The following is a 26,127-nucleotide window of genomic DNA, read 5'->3' as shown; positions in this document are numbered from 1 at the left end:
ACTTGTTCCCAGGTGACCCTGTGCCATCCAGATATTATTCCTAGGGAGTATGTAATCCCAAATGAGAGCATGAAGGTGGCAGGGATTGAGGGGCAGGTGATCTCACTGCCAGTAGCGGAGGTACCTGTGAACTTTCAAGGCTGGAGGGGAGTTTGGCGGCTAGCGATTTCATCGACTCTGCCAGCAGCCGTGCTCGTGGGAAATGACCTGGCTGAACATGTGAAACGGGTGCTAGTGATTACACGTTCACAAGCCACCACGGGGACAGTTCAGGGGGGTACTGATGAGCCAGAGACGGAAGCAGAGGGGAGTTCAGAAGCTGTGGTGGAAACCTTAACCACAGACAGCCGATTTGGCCAAGAGCAAAAGGCAGACGCCACTCTCCAAAAGTGTTTTGAACAGGTGACTGACGCCCAGCTAACACCTGAAACCCCAGTGAGATTTCTAGAGGAAAAGGGGATTTTGTATAGAGAGACCCTGAGGAATATCTCAAAAGGGGGAGATGGGATCCGAAGTCAGCTAGTGGTACCTGAAAAGTATCGCCCCATGATCTTACAAAGGGGGCACTCTGACATGTTTGCTGCGCACTTAGGGGTGAACAAAACACAGCAGAGAATCACACAGAATTTTTACTGGCCTGACATAGGGAAGCAGATCAGGGAGTTCTGTAAACAATGTGATGTGTGTCAAAGGCAGGGGAATAACCGCGACAGGACCAAGGCAAAGTTGTGCCCTTTGCCTGTGATTGACACTCCGTTCAAATGCATAGGGGTGGATATTGTGGGACCTTTGCCCAAGGCCACAAAGAGGGGGAACAGGTTCATTCTCACCATTGTGGACCATGCCACGAGGTACCCTGAAGCCATACCCTTGACTAACATTGAAACTAACACAGTGGCAGATGCCTTGGTGGGGTATATGTCCAGGATGGGATTTGCCTCAGAAATAATCACAGATTTGGGCGCATCGTTCACATCGAAGCTCATGAAACGCTTATGGCAAATCTGTGGAAGGAAACCACTGCCTATCACCCTGAAAGTAAGGGGTTAACTGAGAAGTTCAATGGGACTCTAATGCGCATGATTAGGGCTTACTTGGCAGAGAATCCAAACAATTGGGACCAGAAGCTGCAATCCCTGGCAGCTTAGTGAAACTGTGGCATATCCCAGTAGGTCGGGGTTTGTCACACCTGTCACCACCTGCATACCGTTTAATGCCTCAAAAACTCATTTTTCAAAACTGGAAGTGGAGACCTACTGACTTCCAGATTCCTCCTTTCCCCCCTCTGTAGTCTTTTTCTTTTGTGGGGGGGGGGACAGGGAGAGTCATTTTGCTGTTTTTGTGAGGGCCCCAATAAATCCGAGGTGGAAAACTAACCTGTAGGGTTGTGACAGTTGGTCACTTCTATCCTAGCAGAAAAATGTGTAAAAAGATAAGTACAGCACTGTAATAGCTGCATGCAGAAATGGCCACAGAAACACCTCACACATTTGCTTTAATTTATTTTTGTTTTTGACCTATATTATTCAAACTTCTGAATCGCTTCTAAAATTACTCCTTTCCCTTGTTTCAGAATGCAATGCAGTAAAACAGCAGTTTCCAATCCCGGGTAACGGGGGTGCTGAAATTCCCAGGGGCCTTTACCACCAGGCTTGCTGGCTCAGGTTTCTGGGAGTTGCACAACCAAAGAATCCCAGGGCGACCCAAGATTGGAAACCACTGTAAATAAAAGAATCAAGTATCTTCTTTTACCAAACTCTTTAAAATGCAAACGTCTGGGCCTCTTTATACAAGCCACCAGCAAAACCAAAATCCAAACTCAAGTATACTAGAAGCTGAGATGGCGACACACCTGGTCGTAGTTGCGTCACCATCAAACCATTGTTTATTTCACTCCCAAGAAAGGAAGGCATGGGCTCTGGAGGGAAAAACAACAGCTTGTATTTGACACATTAGCCACATCACAGAAGGCACAGGCCTCCAACACTTTAATAAGTTACATAATAAACCTCAAGCTGCATTCAAATAAAAGGAACAAGCATTATTTTATACACTTTAGAAAAGAACAGGGCATAATTACAGTGTTAAAAGTTCTCTGGAATTAACATGTGGAGTCAAAAGTAGGATTTCAAATGAGAAAGGTAAATACATGAAGACATTTTACAGTTTTAAAAAAGCCTATTTGTGGTCCACTGCAGTTTGTAAGGGTATGTATACAGCTGCAGCGTAGGTATACTTTTGAAGACTTCTGTGGAAGAATCTCACATTGTTTAAAGCAACAGGTAACATTTCAGTTGGAGGGCACTTCTGGGTCACTTAAAACCCTGTGCTGCTTCAGCATTCCTTACTTTCACCCTCACATTTTTAAATAAGATTTGTCAAATCAGCCTGTCACGATCCATGTCTTTCATCTCTAGAATATGAAATGAGCTGTTGAACACATTCTCTGTTCTCTTACAAGCCTTTATATGTTTAGTTTTTTCCTTCAGAGTAAGGGCTTCAGTGTTATCAAAGGACCAAGATAAAAAAAAAATCAAGGTCCAAGCCCAAATATTCTAATTGCTCTCAACATAAGATACTTACTTACTTTAATTCATTTACTTGCTTTGGAAGCTTCCACCACCATTTTCACCTTATCCAATAACTTATGCTTGAATCCTGACAAACAATGGTTAATCTTAACTGTGTTTGGGGGAAAAGCCACTCCCGTAATGTTGTTCAAATTCCTGGCATATTCCTCTCGGTCATGGTTAAATACTAACCACAGTTATAAGCTTCAGATAAATGACTCATATGGTTTATATCACAGAAAATTCCTTTCTCGTTTAATACAGCTTTACTGACTGTGCTTTCACTCTACATACAGCATGGACATAAGACATTTTTTAACAAGTCTTTATTTGACATGGATTTTTTCATGTCTCCTCAGGTACGCCTTGCTCCTGAAACTTTTCCCACAGACGGCGCATGGGTGCGGTTTTTCTCCCGTGTGAATTCTCTCGTGGTGAATAAGGTTGGATCTTCGATTGAAGCTTTTCCCACAAACCGAACAGGCGTGCGGCTTCTCTCCGGTGTGGCTTCTTTCGTGCGAAGTGAGGCTCGATTTCTGTTTGAAGCTCTTCCCACAAGCTGAGCAGGAATATGGCTTCTCACCTGTGTGGATTCTCCCATGGATGTTCAAGTGCTCCTTACGACTGAACCTTCTGCCACAGACTGAGCATGTGTACGGTTTCTCCTGGGTGTGGATTTTTTGGTGTTCGGTATAACTCGTTCTGTGCTTGAAACTCTTCCCGCACAGCGAACAGGTATATGGTTTCTCTCCCGTGTGAATTCTCTCATGAATAGCCACCTGCGATTTATTACCAAAGCTTTTCCCACAAAGTGAACACGAATAGGGTTTCTCCCCAGTATGCGTTCTCACATGTCCAAGAAGATTAGCTTTGCAGCTAAAACTTTTCCCACAGATGGAGCATGTGAAAGGGGTTTCTCCAGTGTGGATTCTTTCATGACTAGTGAGGTTGGATCTTTGCTTGAAGCTTTTACCGCAGAAGGAACAGGTATAAGGTCTTTCTTCTGTGTGAGTTCTTTCGTGCGAAATGAGGTTCGTTCTCCCACTGCAGCCTTTCCCGCAGACGGCACATTTATAGGGCGTCTCTCCTGTATGGACGCGTTCATGTCGGATAAGGCTCACCTTGTGGATGAAGTTCTTGCCACAAATGGAACATGTATAGGTTTTTTCTTGGGTGTGGGTTTTTTCATGGCTAAGAAGGTTTGATCTTTGGTTAAAGCTCTTCCCACAGATGGAGCATATATACGATTTTATTTCACTATGGCTTCTCTCATGAACAGCCAAGTAACTTTTCCAGTTGAAGCTTTTCCCACAGACAGAGCAGGTATACGGTTTTTCGCCTGTATGAGTCCCTCTGTGTCCCAAAAGGCAATCTTTGCGACTGAAGCTTTTCCCACAGATTGAGCATTTGTATGGGATCTCTCCTGTATGAATTCGTTCATGCTGAAGAAGGCCAGAGCACTGACTGAAGTTTTTGCCACAGACTAGACAGGTAAATGGTTTCTCTCCCATATGAATTCTTTCATGTCTAATAAGGCTTGCTTTGCGACTAAAGCTTTTCCCACAGACTGAACACCCATGAGGTTTTTCTCCTGAGTGGGTAATCTTATGTGCAATAAGGCCAGAGTTTTGACAGAAGCTTTTACTGCACACAGAGCACTTATAGGGTTTTTCTCCCGTATGAATTCTCTCATGTCTAATAAGGAGTGCTTTACGACTCAAATTTTTGCCACAAATGGAGCATGGATATGGTTTTTCTCCTGTGTGGGTTCTGTTATGGCTGATGAGATGAGATCTCTGACTGAAACTCTTCCCACAGACTGAACACATATATGGTTTCTCCCCTGTGTGATTTATCTTGTGCCTAATAAGATGCGATCTCCGCAAGAACTTTTTCCCACAGATCGGGCAGGTATACAGTTTCTCTCCTTTACGGTTTCTTCCGTGGGTCATCAGGTAATATCTCCAACCAGACCTTTTCTCCCCATCTAAGCGTTTGTAAGTTTCCCCTCCTTTCTGAAGTACTCTCCCAAACTTGTGTGTCATCTTTTGCAGTCTGGGTTCGTTAATGTCACCTCCCACAGAAGATAAAGCCTTCGCCATTCTCTTGCCTAAGGCGTTTCTTTGGAGCCTCCCTGCTCTGGCTTCGTTCACAGAGAGGTCTGCCTTCTTTGGACACTCGAAGAGTCTCCCTCTGGCAAATCCGAATTCCTGTTCAGTCCTTTCTGACGGCAGGCAGTTTTCCACTTTCATAGCTCCATTGCCTGTGTGAATAAACAGATAATTATGATGCAAGGAATGCTCTGACCAAATATTAATGAGTACTATGGCCACTCCAACTGTAGATCTCTATGAAACCATTCACTAAACATGGTAGGCTAGTCTGAAAGAGAACGTACTAGCCTAGCATCTCCAGTGGATCTCATGGCTTAATGGGAACTCTATGGTAGGCACAGATCTCCCAAATCTCAGGCCAGGGCAGATCCCACTGAGCTCTAGTGGAGTTTAATGTTCTTCCTGGAGAGCGCCTGTTACAAACTCCAGCTTCCCATCATGCCAGCAAAGAAGAGCACCCCAAGAAGTTTCGGCTTCTTCAAACAGGAACTGGACATTTCTATGCACAGGTCCCACAGAAGTCCATCTGTTCATGCTTGAGTGACTGGGCAGATGGAACATGAATTGCCCCAGCAATTCAACCATTACGTCACATTGGTTCCTTAATAAATTCCTTTCATTTTAAGGACTCAAGTTGAGACTAACCTCGGATTTAGCACACAGGCTTTTTTTTGGGTTCAAATCAGCATTTGGGGCTATTTTTACATGAATCGGTGGAGACTTAGTGAGTCCATTCCTTTATAAATTCTATTGATTCAAGTGGGCTTAGTCTAGTTGTTTTTTTTTAACAAATAAAATTTTATTTTAAAAAGCACTACAAAGCAAACAAATGAAAAGCACCAAACAACCAGCAATTACAAAAAGAAAAACTACTAAATTAAAAACAAACCCTCACCCCCTTTTAGGACAGAGATTCCAACATCGTTTGGATCTTGGAATTCTCCAATTGGTTTCCGGTTGTGACTTACTACACAAACAACAGGATTTTAATCATAGTGGGAGGTCTTTCCCTGGGTCCCACCACCCTCATAGGTGCACTTGGTGGGGACACAAGAGAGGGCCTTCTCTGTTGTTGCTCCCAGACTCTGGAACTCCCTGCCACTAGAGGGCAGCCTGGCCCCATCTTTGCTGTCCTTCCGCAAGCAGGCAAAGATCTTTCTCCTCAGACGGGCCTTCTCTTAAATGACAGCCTGTCTAAGAGAGGTTTTTAAACTTCTCATGTATTTTCATTGCTTTAAATCTGTTTTAGTAATGCTCTGGATGAGGAAGTTCCTGTCATTCTGAGGGTGGATGTGTTCATATATAATGACATTAATTGTATACGAATTGCTTTCAACTTTAAATGTTGTTCATTGTGGTAAATAGGAAAGCCAATTAGATTTGCATACACCTGGGAGGCAGGAAAGTTTTAAGGGTCAGATCATACTTCTGCACTATTAAAGAGCAGGCCGGGAAGGTGGGGCTTGTCAGCCATGGAAGGCAGACCAATGGAGGAGAAGGAAAACTCCGATTTCAAACTTCCACTGCCTTGTGGCTAGATCCGCTGATGGAAAAGGCTTCAGAAGTTAACCTAGAGGCAAAATCTGGAGCTGGAGTCCCGAAGGCAGTTCGTGTCATTCTGCCAACTCCTGCGACGTTGCTGGAACCAGTTGTATTGGCTCTTGCCTTTCCATTGGACCATTTCAGCAACGTGGAGAGGAGGGATCTGCTGCTTGGGTAACAGCCTATCCTCCATATTACTTTACCCAGGCTTCATGCCCTGCAGAGGACACACCTCGATTCAGAGCATGTTACCATAGTATCTCGAGACTGAAGGATGCCTATGGCTAATGCTCTTACCTAACATTTTAAATATGTTTATTTAATTCTTTTTAAATATTTGAATGATTTACTGTTTCGAGTCTTTAATGTTGTGTTTTAACGATGTAAGCCGCATTGGGTCCTTTTTAAAGAGAAAGGAAGGGTAAATATATTTTAAAGAAATAATATTTTAAATGGTTGCAAACCAAGATATGTTTGAGACAATCAATGCTATCCAATAAATCTTACCTGAGTGGAAAGCTGGGACTGTCGCATTTTCCTCAGATGCCTGGAAGTCTGGCAGCCAAGTCTCCTCTTTTACTTCGACTTTTATTATTATACCAGGGAACACTATTTAGAAAAAAGAAGTAAAAGATAACAGAGATGAGGACAATCCGCAATGGTTTCCTAATGTCTGCAAGGCAGGTTTGACTGGTTTTATTAAGTCAGTGGTTCCGAATCCTGGGTCACCCAGGTGTTCATGGACTGCAATTCCCAGAAGCCTTCACCACTAGCTGTGCTGGTTGGCTTTCTGGGAGTTGCAGTTCGAGAACACTTAGATTATCCAAGGTTGTGAACTACTATATTAGGTAAATCTACAGGAGAGGCTCTTGGAATAAACCAGCAGTCTGCAAAATGAAAAAAGGGCTTTAACTCAGCAGGACAACACTTGATTGAGGTGCAGGAAGTCCCTAATTCAGTCATCAGAATCTCTGTGTGGGCTGAATAGCCTCTTGCCTCACACCATGGAGAGCCACTGTTAACAGTAGTGGGATAAGACAGCCTTTTCCCCCTGCACCCTTTCGTATCACACTGAGCGTGCCTAATCCCATGTGATTTCAGAAGCTAAGCAGGGCTTGGCTTGGTTAAGACTTGGATGGGAGGCCACCAAGGTGCGCTACTAGGAAGGTGTTACTCATGGGCAGAGCACACGCTTCCTTTTGTGCAGAAGAAAGCATGGCTCATTCCCAGGACTTTTTTGGAAGGGCAAGAAAAGCGTCCTGCCTAAAACATTAGAAAGCCATTGCAGCCAATAAAAGTTGACCATAGCAGGCTAGGTGGCTCAATGGTGTGTCTCAGCTTTCTAGTTCGCCATGCTAAACCACCCAGAGTAGCTCTTTTAGTATATTAAACAAACACACAAATACTGGATTAACAGGTAGTGGGAAAGGAAACCAAAAACTGTCAGCAGTGTCAGGCATGTGCAAAACCTCTGAGGTCAAGGAATAATGCTATAACTTGCTCTGAACTGAACCAGAAGCCTTTCTCAGAGAAAAAGTACTTTTTGTTTTGTTTCTGTCACAAGGGAATGGAAGTTCTTTGACAGAGTGGTGTGGAGAGATGTAAGAGGCCAAAAGTTGAGAATCACTATTGAGCAAAATGGACCAACTGAGCATAAAGCCCCTTCTTATGTTCCTGTAAGTGGTTTATGTATGCACAGAGCAAGATCAAGGGTCAGAGGAGAGAGAGAGAGGGATGCCTCTGTCAAAAGGAAGCCTTTAGTGTGTGGGATCAAAACCTGATTTGAATTCCAGATCAGAGAAACAGCCCCTCACCTGACCCATCAGCAGCAAGATTTGCATCTTGCTCCGATCCTGGGTGGTCCAGGACCCCAGGCACTTTCTCCTCCTGCTCTTGCTTTATTTCAATGTCAGCATATCCTAAATCAAAAGGAAGGAGGAAAAGAAGGCGGCAAGAAAAGAAAAAGAGGTAGTGAACCAAAGTGTTCAGCTGTGATATTACAACAACCTATGCTGGAAACAGAGCACCACTCAATGGTAAGAGTTTTGTTTAAGAACCCTTGGTTGCCTATTACGCAACTCCCACCAGAGCAGCAGTCAGTTTAAAAGCCCTCTCCTCCACCGTGCCCAGCCGACCCAAAATACATCTGTCTTGCTTTTCAGCTGGGAGATCAAATGAGGATTCAAGACCAAAAACTCTGCTCATAAAGGAAAGGTAATTCGTTTGCAAATTATTCTAACACGTTTATTAATAATTAGTTACCTCCTCATTGAATCGTACTCAGTTCTAAGGTGTCTCACCCCAGAAAAGAAAATAACAAAATTATAACTGAAAATTTAAAAGAAACTCTAAGAGTTCCCACTCTGGCAACATGCATGCAGGCCAGTGGAAGAATTGTATGTGACATTGTACGTAACATTTGTGTGCTAGCAAAATGTTACCTTTCCCAGAGTAGAAACGCCGTTTTGAAAGAAAATGCCTGTATTTCAGAAAGAACAGCTAAGCTGGTCTGTGTCTCTAATGTAAAACCCCCATCATAATAGGTTCTCAATTATTTGATTCCTGGAATGTAATCAAATAGCTCAGAGCGCCTAGTATGCATTCTCTGTGAGCAAATGTTCCTAATTCATGTCTGGTTCAGACCCTGGAGAAAACCTGTTCTGTAACTCAGCCTAGACTTTGGAACTTCCTGTCCTAACGTGTTAAACCTTTCCTGTTTGTTAATGTTAAAACCTTCTTCTTTGCTGTAGATTTGCTTGCCATCATGATTTGTGATCCTCATATTTCTTTTTTCCCTCTCTCCTTTTAATCGGATTACTTTTCTGAATGGTTTCATTTTGTTTTATGGCTACTTTTTATGGTTCATTATTCTTCTTGCATATTGCTATTCTTATTTATTGTTTTGTCTGGGTCCATGGATGGATGGACGGCTAAGCTGCCTTGAATATATGAGAAAAGGCAGAGTATAAATGTTGACTACAAGCTTATCGGTATTTAGGCAAAACTTGTGGAACGAGTCGTAGGTAAAGGCGGCTAACTGACGGGGTGCTGGAATATATCTTGATCATGATCCTGGTGATGCCCCTGATCGATGAGGTGCTGGGCTGAATCCTATTTGCCTAGTTAGATTAGCCTCCACAAATTACCCAAACCTTATGTGAACCATTAGGGTAGGAATGAACTGTTAGATAGCTCAGTGGTTCTGGCTTGTGGAGCCGGAGGGTGGGAGGGAGGGATCTTGGCCTTAATTCTGCCCCTTACCTGAGTCAATAATAGGGAAGGTCTGGGAGTTTAGCACCCATGGCTGCTCTTCTTGTTCCAGCTTGATGATCACCTCAGGAAATTCTGTTCACAGAAAGGTACGAGGACTGTGGTTAGGTGTGACAGTGGGTCATACAGGGCAGACAAACAATCCAATTGATACCTGCACACACGTCCAGTACTCAGTTGACTCCGTAAAGGCTGAGTTCCTTCCTGCTCTCCTTACCTGAGTTACACCCTGGCAGAATCTCCTTCTGCTCCATGACCAGCGGGTCTGGAAACCAGGGATCTTCCTCTTGCTCAAGGTGGGAGATCAAGCTGGGTTTAACGGCTGAAAGTCCTGCTCAAGAAGAAATGAAAAACAAGCAGTTGGACAGACATCAGGGCCTAAAGTGTGAACAAAATAGCTCAAAATAGCTCAAGCCGCTCAGACTTTGATACTGTGTTGTCGGACACCCTCCCACAGAACTCTCATCAGCCCTTGCCAGGATAGCTAATAATGAGGGACCAGGAGAGGTGCAGTCCAGCATCAGGAGGACTGCACTCATGGGTTATCCACATGGCTGCTTGCCTTCCTCAAATCCTCAGTATATTTATTGATTTAACAGACATGGATAACTCCACAGTGTTCTAGTGGGGCATTCTATGCACATGAATTATGTTAAAATTAAAATTAAACCATTTTAGAGTTTTCCTCCATCCCTATGTGTCAGGGCACTACCAAATGATGATGTGATGAGAAAGGGGGCAAGAGCATCTGGGGAAGCCTAAATGGCTATATTTTAGCACACAGGTTTTGGAAACAGGGACTGAGGCTCCCTACCCCTGCTGAAAAGGAATGTCAGAAAAAGCAGAATGAGAAAAAGCACTTTTTCTATTTCAATTGGGGAAAGGTGGCCTCACCTAATGCAACCACATTTTCATAATTTTCTTGCATGACATCCCGATATAAAGCCTTCTCACACGGATCTAGCAGAGTCCACTGGCTTTTTGTGAAATACACAGCAATGTCCTCAAAAGCCACACTGCTCTCCTATAAAAAGAAGAAGAAGAAGATGAAGATGGAGGGAAATGTGTGAAATGAATACTGAGGACTTGGTGGTTGCTCCATAGGTTTTGTTTTTTTGGAACCATATTCTTCACCATGAATCTTGTGTTACAATGAAGTTCAACTTTTTATGTAAATACTTTATTTTTTGGTCCATTTTTTAATTTAATAAACCCTGAGGAGCAGCACTGTCTTAAGGTTAGTGCCTGACTTTCTTAAATCAGTGAATTCACTGATGGGTGTGTCCTCTATTGTATATACAAAATGGTTGGGGGGGCAGTACCATATTTATAACCAGATAAATATGTAATGCAAAGTGGAGACCCAAATTTAAGATGTACACACACACGGCTATCACATTACATACATAAAACAGACTAGATGAGGTAAATGAGTCTATGAAGCTTACACAGTTAAATTGGGGACGCCTGGTGCAGAAAGTACACTATGGACCAAATTCCTGAGTCTTCATATTAATCTCCTGCATTTGGACACAGATAAGACACACAGATAAGAGGGACGTGGTGGCGCTGCGGGCTAAACCGTAGAAGCCTGTGTTGCAGGGTCGGAAGACCAAGCAGTCGTAAGATCGAATCCACGCGATGGAGTGAGCGCCCGTCACTTGTCCCAGCTCCCGCCAACCTAGCGGTTCGAAAGCATGCAAATGCAAGTAGATAAATAGGGACCACCTCGGTGGGAAGGTAACAGCGTTCCGTGTCTAAGTCGCACTGGCCATGTGACCACGGAAGATTGTCTTCGGACAAAAACGCTGGCTCCATGGCTTGGAAACGGGGATGAGCACCGCCCCCTAGAGTCGAACACGACTGGACAAAAATTGTCAAGGGGAACCTTTACCTTAAGACGCACTGGTTCTGCTTGCTGGAGATGCTGGGAGCCCTGCCCCCCCAAAAAAGTAATTTTGCCAAGCTCTGAAACTGATTACCTTCCACCTAGCAAATACCTGGTTGAACAACTGGTGTGGAGCAGAACAAACCAGTGCCCTCCGCTCCATTTCTGTTTCTACCCAGAAGCCTCCCTGCCCAACTCCACCCCATACCTGAGAGGCCCCGGGTGCTGTGGCCAACAGTTCCATTTCCCCCAGGCAGAAACACACAAGGGGGTAATCTGAGGATGTTTCTTCTACAGGCTGTGACAGCTGAAGAAAGCAAGAGGCAAAGTTATATTACGTGATTTAACTGTCAGAACCTTACCCTATTACAAACAGCATGAGGACTGTTTGCGATCTGAAAGAGATGATGAAAAAGTCCAGGCACAGATTCAGTTGTTCTACTTTTTAAAAAATTTAACAGCTATCAGCTACGTTTTTGAGGTGAAATAAGAAATCCAATGAGAACAAGGTAGCGGAAACCCATTGGCCATTAGCCATAGATTCTGTTCTAAGGAGGTTGAGGCAGTTAACTGTTGGAACTCTTTGGCAGTTGAAGAAGAGACTTCAGGAGTGGGTTTGAACCCGGATGATTCAGTAGGACTTTGCCCCAATGCAGGAGTTCAAGTTTAAGATATGTAAAGTAATAGTTATGTATGTGTTCCTTTACACATATGTAGCGGGCTTTTTAAACTGCTGAGTAAACAATGGGCCTCCATCTTCAGAAACTGACCACCAGTTTGGAATGAGACCTTGTGTCAATGTGGGCACTTGGGCCTAAGCCATGCTGTTTCCTTTAACCATCTTCTGGCAGAAGACTTCAAGAAAATGTGGCAAAAGGCCAGACACACACATCCACTATGGGCAAATGAGGGCAAAATACTTTAAGTTCAGTGAGAGTAATAATGCTAGCATTTACATCATCCTTTTAAAATGAAGATTTTTGTATGTGGCCTACCAAATATCACTGGACACCAACCAACTCCTTTTATTCCTAGAGAAGGATAGTGATGAGATATGATGATCGCTGGAAGTCAACCATATCTTGTAGAGCTATACAGATTTCCTACTTCTGTTTTGAGGTGCTCCAGTGCCTCCATATACATTGTTTCAGTAATGCTGAAGCACAGAACACTCTGCTCCTAGGTTTCTCTGGCCTTATTAACACAATACTTTGAATTAGGACATGCAATTTCTTCTCCTGTCTTTTTCTTAACGATTTTATTTGTGTAAAATAACAAAGACTCTTGTGGCACCTTAAAAATGAACACAATTTATTAAGCAAAACTTATGTAGACTGTAGCCTGTTGCAATCAGGATTCTGCACTCTAAAGGAATCCTATGTATACAACTGATTAGGCATCCTTCAGTCTCAAGAGACTATAGCAACGTGCTCTGTATGGAGGACTTGGAACAGCGTCTAGTGTGGTTGAGGAGGCCAATTTCGAGATTGACAATCCCTTTCCGTGTTGTGTCGACGCTGTATGCAAAGCTGGAGTGTCCTCTCCAGAGCACGAAGCCTGGATAAATTAACACTGGCTAATTTTCACATGAGAATGGCAGGGGGTTGGGCTACAAAGACAAGGAAATCAAATTGACGGCACTGTCCCATGTCTGTCCACACAAAAAGGAAATCCTACTGAGTTGTTTAAGGGGATTTTAAACAAAACCTCATGGAATTTTAGACCGCAGAAATATATTAGTCTGAGAGATTCCTCTGCGGGGCTATGTATTTCAGGTTTTCAGATCCATCACTTGAAATCTCACACATGAGACATACTCTACGAAGTATGAATTCTTGGCACAGGAATGGGGGAAACCCAGCGGGAAAGATCTGACAGCCTTTCTCCCGACAACAAAATAAATAAAAAAGGTTTCCTGCATCAAAATTATTTACTATATCGCGGGGGGGGGGGGAGAGGGAGGAAGGGAGCGTGTTCCTACTGTTGCTAAATAATGGGGAATTAAAAAAAAATATCCTTACCATCTTCTCCTGCAAACCACCCACAGATTTACTAGAGAAGAGCCCCATCTACCTACGACTGCCCACCCATCTCTGCTGCAGCTGATCGATCCCTTTCCTATTCTCACCGGCAAATCAACTCCATTTCTTCCTTCCTCCTACAAGGACTGTCCACTTGCCACCCTACCTCCCACGATCCTAGGGTACATCGCGCCCTTACCTCCTCCGTCTCTCTGGTTCCCGGGAGACTTAAAACTCTCAGTCAGCGAGGGTGCTGTTTCCGGAGGATCCTTTTTAATGAGGCACTCCTTTCCCCCGTCGCTTTGTACCTCTGGAGTTCCGCCTCCCGTCATGTGATCGAGGCCAAGCGAGGTCTCTGAACAGGGGAAACGATCCTGCCACCTTTCTTCGGGTGGGGGGGTGTGAGAAGAGGGGCCTTTGTACTGGGGAGCTGCGGAGCAATAATCATCCTGTCAGGGAGACACAGTGTGTCATCATCATCATCATCATTTATATTGTGCTCAATACGAGAGTGCATTCCAATACTGTAGTCAAAACAGTTAACATCCAACCACAACATAATTACAATGATAAAAACATACAGTAAAAGTAAACAGTGACCATTCCATGCCATTCCTCAGCCACTGAAGCCCTGCCTGATTCTCAGGGGGCCATTCCTCATTGTTTTAGTTCAATGGTAGAGCCATGTGCTGTGTGTGCAGAAGATGCCTGCCTGATATAGACCAGATGGGTAGGATATAAATCAAATACTGTAAATAAGTAAATAAAAATAAATAAAATAAATATGGAGTCAAATGATTTCCGGAGAAGAACTGCCTGGAAGTCTCTTCCAGATTCCTGCTGTCCAGATAGTTGGCAAAACATGTGCTGCATATATACTGCTCGATAGCACTGAAAGCCCTCTCTGCGTGGTTTATAATTTTAATTGGGCAGGCTACACATTGCACACCCCACCCCCAGCAACCCAAGTGCTCAATTTACTGATTACTGGAAATACGTATAATATATAATAAGTATGTCTGGCTGATTTTGCTTTGTGGGAACTCTCCCAGTTTCTAGGGAATAAAGTAAACCAAAGTGGTTTACTAGTTGCTCCAGTGGTGACTGGCACCAACCACATGGCATGCTCAAGACATGGCTCTGTATAATGCTTATACTGTATGTCTGAAGAGGTGGGCAATCTTCCGCAGAAGCTTACATCAAAATATAGCAGTTAAGTTTTTAAAATGCTACATCTCTCTCTCTCTCTCTCTCTTTTCTTTCTTCCTTTCTGTGTGTGTGTGTTTCTCTTGATTGGTTTATTCCTTAGCAGCAATGGAGTCAGTTACAGAATACAGCCAATTATGGAAGTTATGCCATCTCAGAAAAAAAACCCTGTGGAAGGGATTTTAGAAAAGCTGCTCCTGCATGCAACCCTGATTCCTCCTACTGCCATTAATCATGCCAGGTATCATTCGTATCGGAGTGTTGCACAGTTCAAAACCAAAGACGCACAGGAAATACAGGCAAAATCAAAACCCAATTAAAATCTCATGACAATCAGGCTAATTTTTGACCCAAAGCGGTTAGAGCTTGAGATGAGCGCAGAAAGTTTCCCCGGACTTCAGCCATTCTCCAGGGGTTTGGTGTCCATGAAGTGCGTGCTGAGCAGTTGATGAAATAATATACTGTACAGTACTGTATTATAACTAAGCCACAGGTCCCTGTATAAATTGGGCCTGGGAAGCATCGAAGGGGCAACAGAAGCGGGTATGTAGAAGGAAAAGGCTGCAGAAATTTTGCAAAAAAAAAAAAAAAAAGGCTCTCCATCTCCCTCTTCTATCAATGGCCAAAAAGTAGCAACTCCGATGCTCATCTTTGGACTCCGGAAGCAATGGAGGTTTACCAGGAGCCTGGCATGGCTTCAGTCACGTGACGGGAAGCGGGGAACAGGCTGGGCAGCCAACAGAAGGATCCATTCAGAGAGTAAAAAAGAGAAGCGGTGCGACGCCCGAACCCCATCCCTTGTTTCTCCTGCAGGCTTCCTGCAAATCGTGAAGGCGATCCGTGGGGAGAAGGGGGGTGAGCATCGCTGCCGGTGCAAAATCAGGGGGGTGGGATGATGATGAAGGAGAAGGAGGGAGATGCAGCAAGGAGAGAAAGAGGGGAGGGGACAGCTGTCAATGCGGGGGTGGGGGAAAGTGGTGGGTCTTCTCTTGGGCACTGTTTAATGGTTGTCTTTATTATGGGATGCTCTTAGCCATTTGATGGAAAGGCATGGTTTTCAGAACTTTAATAAATATTCACTTAGGCTAGGGGTTCCCAACCTTGGCTGTCCAGATGTTCTTGGACTACGACTCCCAGAAATCCTGGCCAGTACAGCTGGTGGGGGGGAGGCTTCTGGGGGAGTTTTAGCCCGAGAACATCTGGGCACCCAAGGGTGGGAATGGAGGTGGTCCCTAAGCTCCAGACAATGAATTGCAGTCTTGAATGAAATCCTCTATGTTTCTTACTGCCAATGATGAACTGCAGCAGGTCTGTAATGGGTGTGGGCAGGGTGGAAGACATAGGGACCTGGCTTATGTTACTCTTTCAAGGCTCCAAAACTGCAGGAGAACCACCAGGATTATCGCCAGATGGAGAATGGAAATGGCTGCAACAGAATCGTCTCAGATAATGGGGATGGGCAGCAAATAACAGCCTTGCTTCTGGAGAGAGTAGTGTTTCATTGTTTTTTTATTGTTACTGTGTAAAAGTCTTCACTGTCTTCATTAAAAGGTTGCTTTTTATATGTTGAGGATAAATTTTGTAAGTCATTTGAATCCTGGGGCACAAAGGTCATAAAAAGGATATTCTAGTAGCTGAAATAAGTGAAAAGAAATGTTTTTAAAAGGGTTCCCTCAGGGCCTGATGGTTGATTTTCAAGCAAACAGAAGCCATGTGCTGTTTGACCTTCTACACACCTTGATCGGCAAGATTCCATATTTATCATGGTTCTCTAATTCCCTTCTCTGTATCTGGGATGTTCCAGCCTTCTTTTTTAGTGACATCTGAATTGGGAGAATGGTTGCCAGCCCTAACTTGCAAACTATGGGGCAAAACTAAGCTTCATCATTATCTCTCCCTGAAATGTGAATGGGAAATTTGACTTCCACCAGACTCCCAAGAAAGAAGACGTTAGCCTACAGTGGCTGAAATTCCGTTGCCAGAAGTGATGCTGTACAAGACTGATGATGTCGACAGCTACCATGATTTTTCATACATTAAAAATTTCTGATTTCTTCCACCCCACAGATCCTGAGGCTCTCTTTCGCCATGCTGAAGACTTTGTGGGAGTGGGATGAGGGAGTGTTTAATTAAAAAAAAACACTGTCAGTGGGATGATTTTTTTTACTGGCGGTGATTTTCAGAAATTAAACACTCCCCCCTCCCACAGCCCACAAGGGCTTCTCCACAACAAAATGGATCCCAGGGGAGCCCTAGGACTGTTGGGTTTATCAAGTAGCAGAATTAGCATCTTGTGCAGTCGAAAGCGTTTGAGGTTAAAAATACCACTTTTTTCCTATAAAGTATAATTGTTGTTCTCCCATATTATGTGTTTTGTGTGCCAGCAACTGTAATTCAAATAAACACTAGTGACCTGGTTTTTAAATAATGCTTACTAGTCATATATATAAGTACCATGCTTAATTACTTGGTATGAAAGACATTCACTGGTAAATAGTTATCACTTTGTACTGTCTGAGGTATGTATCATAAGACCCTGTCAGCCCTATCACGAATTGGGCCCCATTTCTATCCCTAACTGCACAGACTCCTAGCTGACACTGCCTTTTATAGCTGTCTGTCAGACTATAGATACAATCTGATTGACTGAACATATTCTATGTAAATATCGCATTCTGCTCACAGCTAGCACATCACAAATATTTATATATACATAAACATATATTCTGTGTTGCATAGATATCAACAAGGACCCCTTGGAGGTAGAATTTAAAATTTTATTTTCAAAAAAAGTGACCATAGTTGATGTCATCATGAATCTTATGCTGCTTACATTCTAGCAACAGGATTTCATCCAGTGTATGCTTTATGCTCCTAAAGCATATTTTGGAAAATGTCGCCCAGAAGCCTGTTTGCAGTTTCACTGCTTAGTAAGTGAAAGCATGTAAGGTGGAAGCATGATGGTGGCATGCCTGGTTTTGTGTCTGGTCACATGGCTAGCATCTCATTAATTAGCTGCCATTTGAAATCCCAGTTTTAATTCTAGCCATTGTTCCAACTGACTCAGAAGCTCCTACGGCCACTTTAAAAGCCTGCAAAGTGTCTGTGTTAGGAACAAGCTTCTGTATTGGTTCAATTAGCACACAGCTCCACATTTTAAAAACCTCAATCCCACCCAAGGACTTTCTCATTTTTATTTTGTGTTCTTGAGCAGGATTTCTACTTGGGAAGCCTGTTTTTATTTCCTCGCTTCAACCAGACCTGTAGTTTCCAGATCAGCCCATCTTGGAGAACATGGAGGATACATCACCCCATTTCTCAGGTGAAAACAGAATGTGTACATGTTTGCAATACTTCACATATTTACAATAAATGCTAAAGGAGGAGTGGATGCTAAGAGTCCACTACTGGCCACAAGACCCAGTAGTGAGGGATTATGGGAGTTGGAATCTAGTGACATCTGGAGGACAACAAGTTCCCTACCCAACCCACTCTAGAGATGTGTTACAAAATCCAGTTCTCTTGTCTAAGTTAGGATCTCTCTCTCTCTCACACACACACACACACACTCTCACTCTCTCTCAAACCCTTCTTTCTCACCCTTTTCTCTGTTTGGCTTTTCCTAACACAAGAATAAGTTTAGAATGAGGAAGGAAGTCACATGACCTGTGTTAGTTAATGAGAGTTCAGACCTTGCCAACTGAAAAAGCTCCTTCTCTGAATGGGCTCCTAAGGGCCTTCCTTACCCTGCAACTAGATGTGTCTGCCCATGTCGAAGTCTTTCCATTCTTCTGTGTTTCTTGGAGACTGCAAGTTGCTTAAAGAATGTACAGAAAACTGTCAAAGACGCACGGTGTCTAAATTCTGTATTAGAACTCAGGGTAACCCAATGAAGGTGCCTGAATGTAGCTTCTGGACTGGCAAAAATAACTATTTGTAAAGTATATCTGACAGTGTCTTCATATGGGAATGTTGTCATAGCTTTTAAATGGTGTCAGTCGCTTTTAAAGTAACAGTTACCGCTTGCTTCAATCGCTTTTAAAGCAATTAGAAAAGCAAGCAGAGGATAGATCTACCAGTGAATGTTAACTACACTTCTCCCTTCAACAATGCTGGAGTCAGGGGCTCTAGACTCCCATGTATTTCAAAATCCGTATATAAATCTTATGCCCCCCCAAACATAACTACAGAGCAGAAACAGTTGATTCACACAGACACACACAACAAGAGAAAGACACACGTGCGCACACACAGAACAGTTCTCTAATGGGGTTCTCTTCCATATCATTGACCATCCTTTCCATACAGTACATTGTGTAATGTTCCCTTTTCTTGTTGGTCTTCTCCCTTTTACAGAATGCAGAATTGGGCCTCCGTCTGTATCCAGAAGAAAGGGAAGGAAAATGGCTGCAGTCAGATCAGCTCAGGTAGGAAGGTTTTCGTGGCTGCTAATGGTCTTTGTATCAGAAAAGAAGGCACAAAATTGAAGAGTAATAAACACTATATGATAGCCGCACCTGCAGAAATGCTTCCATCTGGATCTGGTGTGCAGAGGTCTAGGAAAAGCCAGTTTCGGTCCAGGTTCAAAGAGGAAAGGCGTTGAGCAAAATCCCCCTTCCCAGAAGACACAGCAGAGGGAAGGCCAGGAAAAAATGCCCTTTGTGCAGGTTGAGGTTCATGTCCTTTCTCTGACCTCGCCTTTGGCATTTCCCTCACAAACTGTGCCAAAATGTTGTCCCATTTTACACTGGAAGTCCTGAGTTTTCCATTGCTACCCACAACTGTATGCTTGATACGTATGCAAGACCTAACATTGAATTACTAAACCCCTCAAAAAACGGTATCTTCATTTTAATTCAAAGCCACAGTAAAATTGGATTTGCCATGTTTTGCATGGAAAACTCTGCATTTCACCCCGATATCCCCAAGTATGTAATGGTCCAATCCAATCAAGGTTTCCCATTAATGGGCCAAAACACAATTGCTTTTTAAAATTCAAAGCTATGCCAAGTTCTGTGGTAATTCTGTCTTGTTTCCCCTGCCACACTGTCTGTTTTGCAGCACTTCTCACAACAGTTGGCAAAATTATGGGGTGGGGAGGTAGGAGGCCAAAAAACGGGCAAAGTGTTGTACCATTTTTGCCTTCTCTCTCTTCCCCTCCCAATCTCTCTTTCTCCCTTTCTTGCCTCCCATTTTGCTGACATGCAGAGCCAGAATGATGTGGAAAATACCCACCACAGTTCAACTGCCATGTTCATAGCAGAACAGCATAGTTAAACAGGGTCTCTTCCTTCTCAAACTAAATCTGTGAGGGGGAAGGGTCAGACAAAAGGCTTTCAGGCGAGTTTCATAGCTCAGTGGGGACTTGACCCACGTCTCCCAACGACTGTACTCCCAATAACTGTTACTGGGGATTGATACTGACACAATACTTTAGAAACACTTTGAAACCTGTGTTTTTCCGCTTGGTCTTCTGAAGTGGTAAAGTTCAGTTGCAGTGATACTGTAAGCTTTCCTTTCACATTTCCTTAGTCCTCCTGAGCATGGTTTGGATTTTTTTTCTTTTTCTGGTTTCAGAAACGAGTCAGCTTTGAGGATGTGGCCATGTATTTCACAAAAGAGGAGTGGCACCTGCTGGATTGGAGCCAAAGATTATTGTATAAGGAGGTTATGATGGAAAACTATGAGAACGTGGCCTATCTTGGTAAGCCATTTTCTTTGCTCTGAATCCGTCCTGTTTCCTACTTGGGTGGGGTGCTGTGTTCCTGGCACAGCCTTGACCTTTTATGAGTTTCTTTTCCCTTCTTGACTTCTTCCAGGGGTGTTGGCAAGTCTTTGGGTCTGAGTCCTGAGTCCTGAGTCTTTGATGCCAAGTCCGAGTTCCTATTAAAAACAACCTTTTTTCCTCAGAAAAAAGTTGCACCGGCAACTCAACTAAGACTTGACTCCGTTTCCCCCCCTCCCCCCATGACTTAGATTCAATCCGCAACATGGAACCCAACATTTTAACTAAGAAAAAAACTTTTTTCGGTTGTTGTGGGTTTTTCGGGCTCTTTGACTGTGTTCTGAAGGTTGTTCTTCCTGACGTTTCGCCAGTCTCTGTGGCCGGCATCTTCAGAGGACAGCATTCTGTGCTCTGGTGTCCTCTGAAGTGCTGTCCTCTAAAGATGCCGGCCACAGAGAATGGCGAAACGTCAGGAAGAACAACCTTCAGAATACGGCCAAAGAACCTGAAAAACCCACAACAACCATTAGATCCCGGCCGTGAAAGCCTTCATGAATACATAAAACTTTTTTCCACAGAAAAAATAAGGGGTTCCATGTTGCTGATTAAGTCTAAGTCATGGGGAGAGGGGGGAAATGGAGTCAAATCTGAGTTGAGTTGCCGGTGCGACTTGTCTGACTTGACAGTGAGTCTTGTGACTTGAGTCCTCATCTCTGGCCTCTTCTTTTGTGTAGCTTCAGGCCCAAGATTGGTGGCATCAGAGCTGGCCCAGGCTACTCTTAGGTGGATTTGTAGCTGGCCGGCATCTTGAACCCCCAGGTGTCCTCACCTCCGGTGCTCTTATCCTGGAGAGATGTGATGGGTGGGATTCCACAGAGATCTGTCCTGGACCTGGTGGTGTTCAGCATTTTTGTGACTGACTTGGAAGAGGGAATAAATAGGTTGCTCCTCAGACTTGCAGATGAATTCAAACAAAGAATATAACAACGTACCGTTTGGAAGAAGCTCCTGATAGTAAGAACTGATTGACCATGGGACAGATTTGGGAGGTCTTTGTTTGCTGGAAGACTTTTCAACAGAGGCTGGATGACCATCTCTCAGGGATTCTTAACTGTGGATTAGCAAGGAAGACTATTAGATTATCCTTGGCCCTTGCAGTTCTTTACTTCTATAACTAATTGTATGACCAGAAGAAGGACATGCCAAAAGATTTTGCTTTTAGACTGAAATAATCAACACTAACCTTTGATGGCAATGTAGTGTATGATGCAAAGCCACTAGAGGGAATCAAAGACCATGTTATGTATGGTTCAACAACAAGAATGCATACCATGGTATCTGGCTCCCTTTAGTGGCCTGTTCTGGTAAATACATTATGAAAATACGTACAGTGGGGTCTCGACTTACGAACGACCCTACTTGCGAACAATTCAACTTACGAACCTGCCCTATAGGGGAAATAATGACTCGACATATGAACTTCCCTTGAGTTACGAACAGGAAAAAAGTGCCCCCTCCCTCCCCTTAGAGGCTTCTGGAGGGGAAAAAAGAGTCAGGAACTTAAAAATAAATAAAAGAAAGTCACTTACCAGGCCTTGGTAGCCCCCAAACAGCAGGAAAAAGCGCAGGAAACAGCTAAAAGCCCACACCCAGAAGGGAGCCTGGCAGCCATTTTGTGCTCTTCTGCTTCTGCCCTCTCCTCTCCCCGCCTATCAGCTGATGGGCTGGCTCTGAAGAGGCTTGGGGAGGCTTGCTCAGCACCTAAAAAGCCTGCCTGTGTGTCTTTGTTCTGAAAAAATCAGCACAACATGCTTTACAACATGATTTAAAATTGGCTTTGTTGAAAAAAACAGATTTCTAAAGTGCTTTGCAAACTGTTCCCTGCCTTCCTCCTCATTTTCTGAACCTAAGGGGAAAAAAAGAAAAAATATCCCCCCTCTAGTGGCAGAAGGCGGAATAGCAGCTTCCCATTAGTTTCTATGGACAGAAAAGAGCAGATACAGATTAAATGGTTTTCAATGCATTCCTATGGGAAATGCAGATTTGACCTAAGAACTTTTCGACCTAAGAACCACCTTCCAATACGGATTAAGTTCGTAAGTCGAGACCGCACTGTATTTGTGGCTTTGGAAAGGTTATAAACAAGGTTTCCCAGCCAATCATTTGGCACCAACAACATGCAGTTATTGTGACTGATAATTATTCACTTATTTCTTTGATTTTTGGACACCCCACAACCCCTAAGCAAGAGCTTTGGGGCAATACTGCAGAATTCTCTAAAAATACAAAATAAAAAGTATTGGACACTGAGGAGAGACAGTAAATAATAAAACCAAGATAAAAGCAGCAGTGAAGCACAAAAACACTACGGTGTGAAAAGCCAACATAAAAGCAGCAAGATCAAAGTGTGCCAAAATCTAAAAGCATTAAAATAATTTGTAAAATGCATGATAAAATAGAATGCCCATCACCTGGAGTGTAAAATACCATCAGGGGAAGAAAATACACAGCACTTCCCCTTTTAAAAACTGTTCTTTTCCTTTCAGAATGTACAGTTGTTTAGTCCTTTTTCTACTCCCTCAGTTTTCTTCTCCAGATAACTTCATCTGGGCTTGTTTTTCTCTCCAACAGATGACTGGCGGAAAACAAATTCCTGCAGCAAATGTGGGAAGCTATTTACACACAGGCTGGAACTTGCCAAGCATCAGCAAATGGAAAGAGAAGAGAAACTCTACAAGTGCCCTGTGTGGGGGAACTGCTTCACTCAGGATGTGACTTTTGTGCTTCATGAAAAGGTGCATACGGGGAAGAAAAAAAATGGACGTGAAGAGTCAGGAAAATATTTTGCTGCCTGTTCACGTCTGGAGAACCACCAGAGAGTCTACACAGGTGAAAAGCCCTACAAATGCCATGTGTGTGGAAAATCTTTCCCTCACAATTCACACCTTGTGGTGCATCACAGAGTCCACACAGGAGAGAAGCCACACAAATGTCAGATATGTGGGAAGGGTTTTGCTTCAAATTCTGCCCTTTTGAAACACCACAGAGTCCACACAGGAGAGAAGCCATACAAATGCCAGCTGTGTGGGAAATGCTTTGCTTCTAAGTCCGCTCTTTTGAAACACCACAGAGTCCACACAGGAGAGAAACCATACAAATGCCCTGAGTGTGGGAAATGTTTTCCTCACAATTCACATCTGGTGATGCACCAAAGAGTCCACACAGGGGAAAAGCCGTACAAATGCCAGAAGTGTGGGAAGTGCTTTGCTTGTAATGCAAACCTTGTGAAGCATCAGGGAGTCCACACAGGAGAGAAACCCTACAAATGCCTGCAATGTGGGAAATGTTTTGCTCAGAATTCACATCTTATGATGCACCGAAGAGTCCACACAGGAGAGAAACCATATAAATGTCAGGAGTGTGGGAAATGTTTTGCCTGCAATGTTAACCTTATGAGGCACCAAGGTGTCCATACGGGAGAGAAACCGTACCAATGTCAAGAGTGTGGGAAATGTTTTGCTCAGAATTCACATCTTGTGACACATCAGAGGGGTCACACAGGAGAGAAACCATACAAATGCCAGCAGTGTGGAAAATGTTTTGCCTGCAGTTCAAGCCTGGTAAAGCACCAGCGAGTCCACACAGGGGAAAAACCATACCAGTGCCAGGAGTGTGGGAGGTGCTTTGCTCAGAAGTCTGACCTTATGAAGCATCAGCGAGTCCACACAGGAGAGAAACCGTACCAGTGCCAGGAATGTGGGAAGTGCTTTGCTCAGAAGTCAGATCTTGTGAAGCACCGGGCAGTACACACAGGAGAGAAACCATACAAATGCCAGGAGTGTGGGAAATGTTTTGCTCATAATTCGTACCTTGTAACGCATCAGACTGTCCATACAGGAAAGAAACCATATAAATGTGACAAGTGTGGAAAATGCTTTTCTTCCAGTTCATCCCTTTTGAAACACCATAGAGTCCATGCGAGAGAGAAAACACAAGAGTTCTTGGAGTGGGAAAAATGTTTTGCCCCTAATTCATACATTATGGGAGACCATACTTTCTACACAGGAGAGAAACCGGTGGACAAGATTTTGCTTAGAATTGGCACTTTGTGACACATCATGAAATCCACAGAAACTATACAGATGCCAGAAGCATGGGAAATGTTTTGATTGGGAAGCATATATTATGTGGCATCCGGAAATCCACAATTGGATGAAATTACTCAAATCCTAGTATTGTGAAAGATGTTCTGTTTACAATTTAGACCTCTGATCTACATAGGGAAAAAAGCAACTAAAGTCTGATTGTAGAAAGTGATTTGCTAATCCTTTAAATTTAACTGAAGCCACAGGATGACTTTAGTAAGGAAGAAGGGTATAAAAGTGTAGAAAAAGGCATCCTTACAAATCAGTATTTGGGCAACAAATGCATCACAGTGGAGAAAAGAGCCACGGATGTTCTGAGTTTGATAAATATTTTGCTTACTTCTTACCAGAAAACTCATTCAGTTTATTGACTGATACAATTTCTGTTCCTGCCTATTCCTGTTCCTCCAATGAAAAATACCATAATTTTCAGTTAGCTTGCACTGAAACAATACCAATAGTACTATTTTATGAATGAATGCATTGGTGAAGGCTTGGTGAGAGCAGGAGTACAAAAATTAAGCAGAGAAAATGTCCACACACACTAGCCATCAGATATACCCCAGGAGTGGCAATACAGATAAACCTACACAAGAGGGCTAGGTAATATATGTAGTAAGGTAAAAAGCCTTTGTTCCTGTTCAAGCCAAGGCAGATAGAGGTGATGCTGTGGATGTATTCTTATCTTTTTGTAACCCTGTGGTGGTGTTCAAAGGCAAACACCCTCGAATCAGAAGCTTTGCCATAGAAGATTCCAGTGCTCTTGTACTGTCTTCTGAAGTTTATTGTTTCTAATTCAGATTTGTGTCCATTTATTTGTTTATGTAGAGACTGGCCACTTGGTCCAGTGTTGAACACTTTACAGCATTGCTGATAAAAGATGACATTACACTGGAGCATACTTATAAGCCAGAGTATGAACTCTTCATGTTGTGGTTTACATTTTCTGTAAGGGCTTTCCCATTGTAAATGTGGGGTTCAGGTTCTTATATTGATTTGTCACCAGGCCCACTTCCTGTGGCTGCATCTTGATGGCAAGTCCTATTGTTTGCTGGTGAATGATCTTTTCATTTGGGTGGCTGTCTATACACAACCTTCCCACCCAGTGCCCACGAGATTGGAGTGTCATTGTCCAAATCACTGGTGGTGCATCTGAATGATTGTGAGTGGGAGGTTTCAGAGAAAACGCCTGCGGAGGCCAACACTGAAATGCATGCTGTCATTTCCAAATTTGGACATTCTGTGGGTGCAGAGCAGAGGTGCCCAATCTACAGCAATTCCAAACTACCTTGGCACTAAGTGGCCCAATGCTATTTTAACAACATGGTGAAAAAGTCCAAAATTTTTTAACTTTCCCTGGTTCTGTTTGGAACAGATTATTTTGTAACATACAATTTGCCGATATTTGCCAGATTGATTCTGGGAAGGAGAAAGTTGTACATTTTATCAGATGGTAACAAATACTTATGCCATTTCAGTTAAATGACATTTTATGTCTGTTTAGTTTTGGTCTGGTTGATTGATTGGAAATATCTTGTTATCGTGTACTTTTTCTTTGTAGTTTTGTAGCGTATGCAAAATGAGGATTGTGGGAATAAACAGAATTAATTAACTGCTGCAGACTCATTGCAGGCTATGTAAGCCGC

The 26,127-nt window shown here is 43.3% G+C and overlaps 2 protein-coding genes across 7 annotated transcripts; one reads left to right on the top strand and one right to left on the bottom strand.

Moving 5' to 3' along the window:
- Window positions 1–1,919: 1,919 nt before the first annotated feature.
- On the bottom strand, window positions 1,920–13,995 carry LOC110069825 (uncharacterized). 6 transcript variants are annotated; one of them, XM_078388337.1, is made up of 9 exons: window positions 13,605–13,637; window positions 11,593–11,691; window positions 10,945–11,016; window positions 10,391–10,520; window positions 9,714–9,827; window positions 9,488–9,571; window positions 8,041–8,145; window positions 6,734–6,835; window positions 1,920–4,833 (listed from the first exon to the last, which is right to left on the bottom strand). In XM_078388337.1, the coding sequence occupies exons 4-9, from the start codon at window positions 10,422–10,424 to the stop codon at window positions 2,897–2,899; spliced, it is 2,376 nt and encodes a 791-aa protein (XP_078244463.1). In that variant the 5' UTR covers window positions 10,425–10,520; window positions 10,945–11,016; window positions 11,593–11,691; window positions 13,605–13,637; the 3' UTR covers window positions 1,920–2,896. The 6 variants fall into 6 exon arrangements, with proteins under 6 accessions (XP_078244463.1, XP_072844640.2, XP_020633047.3 ...); XM_072988539.2 differs by having other exon boundaries at window positions 11,593–13,995; XM_020777388.3 differs by lacking the exon at window positions 10,945–11,016 and having other exon boundaries at window positions 13,605–13,910.
- A 1,314-nt stretch (window positions 13,996–15,309) lies between these two features.
- Window positions 15,310–26,093, top strand: LOC110069824 (uncharacterized). The gene is made up of 5 exons (XM_020777387.3): window positions 15,310–15,466; window positions 17,826–17,933; window positions 18,968–19,038; window positions 20,189–20,315; window positions 22,968–26,093. The coding sequence occupies exons 2-5, from the start codon at window positions 17,906–17,908 to the stop codon at window positions 24,446–24,448; spliced, it is 1,707 nt and encodes a 568-aa protein (XP_020633046.3). The 5' UTR covers window positions 15,310–15,466; window positions 17,826–17,905; the 3' UTR covers window positions 24,449–26,093.
- Window positions 26,094–26,127: the final 34 nt, after the last annotated feature.

This window comes from Pogona vitticeps, chromosome 2, assembly GCF_051106095.1.
Source record: "Pogona vitticeps strain Pit_001003342236 chromosome 2, PviZW2.1, whole genome shotgun sequence".
In the NCBI taxonomy this organism is placed as follows: domain Eukaryota; kingdom Metazoa; phylum Chordata; class Lepidosauria; order Squamata; family Agamidae; genus Pogona; species Pogona vitticeps.
This window is presented reverse-complemented; position numbering and strand designations above follow the sequence as displayed.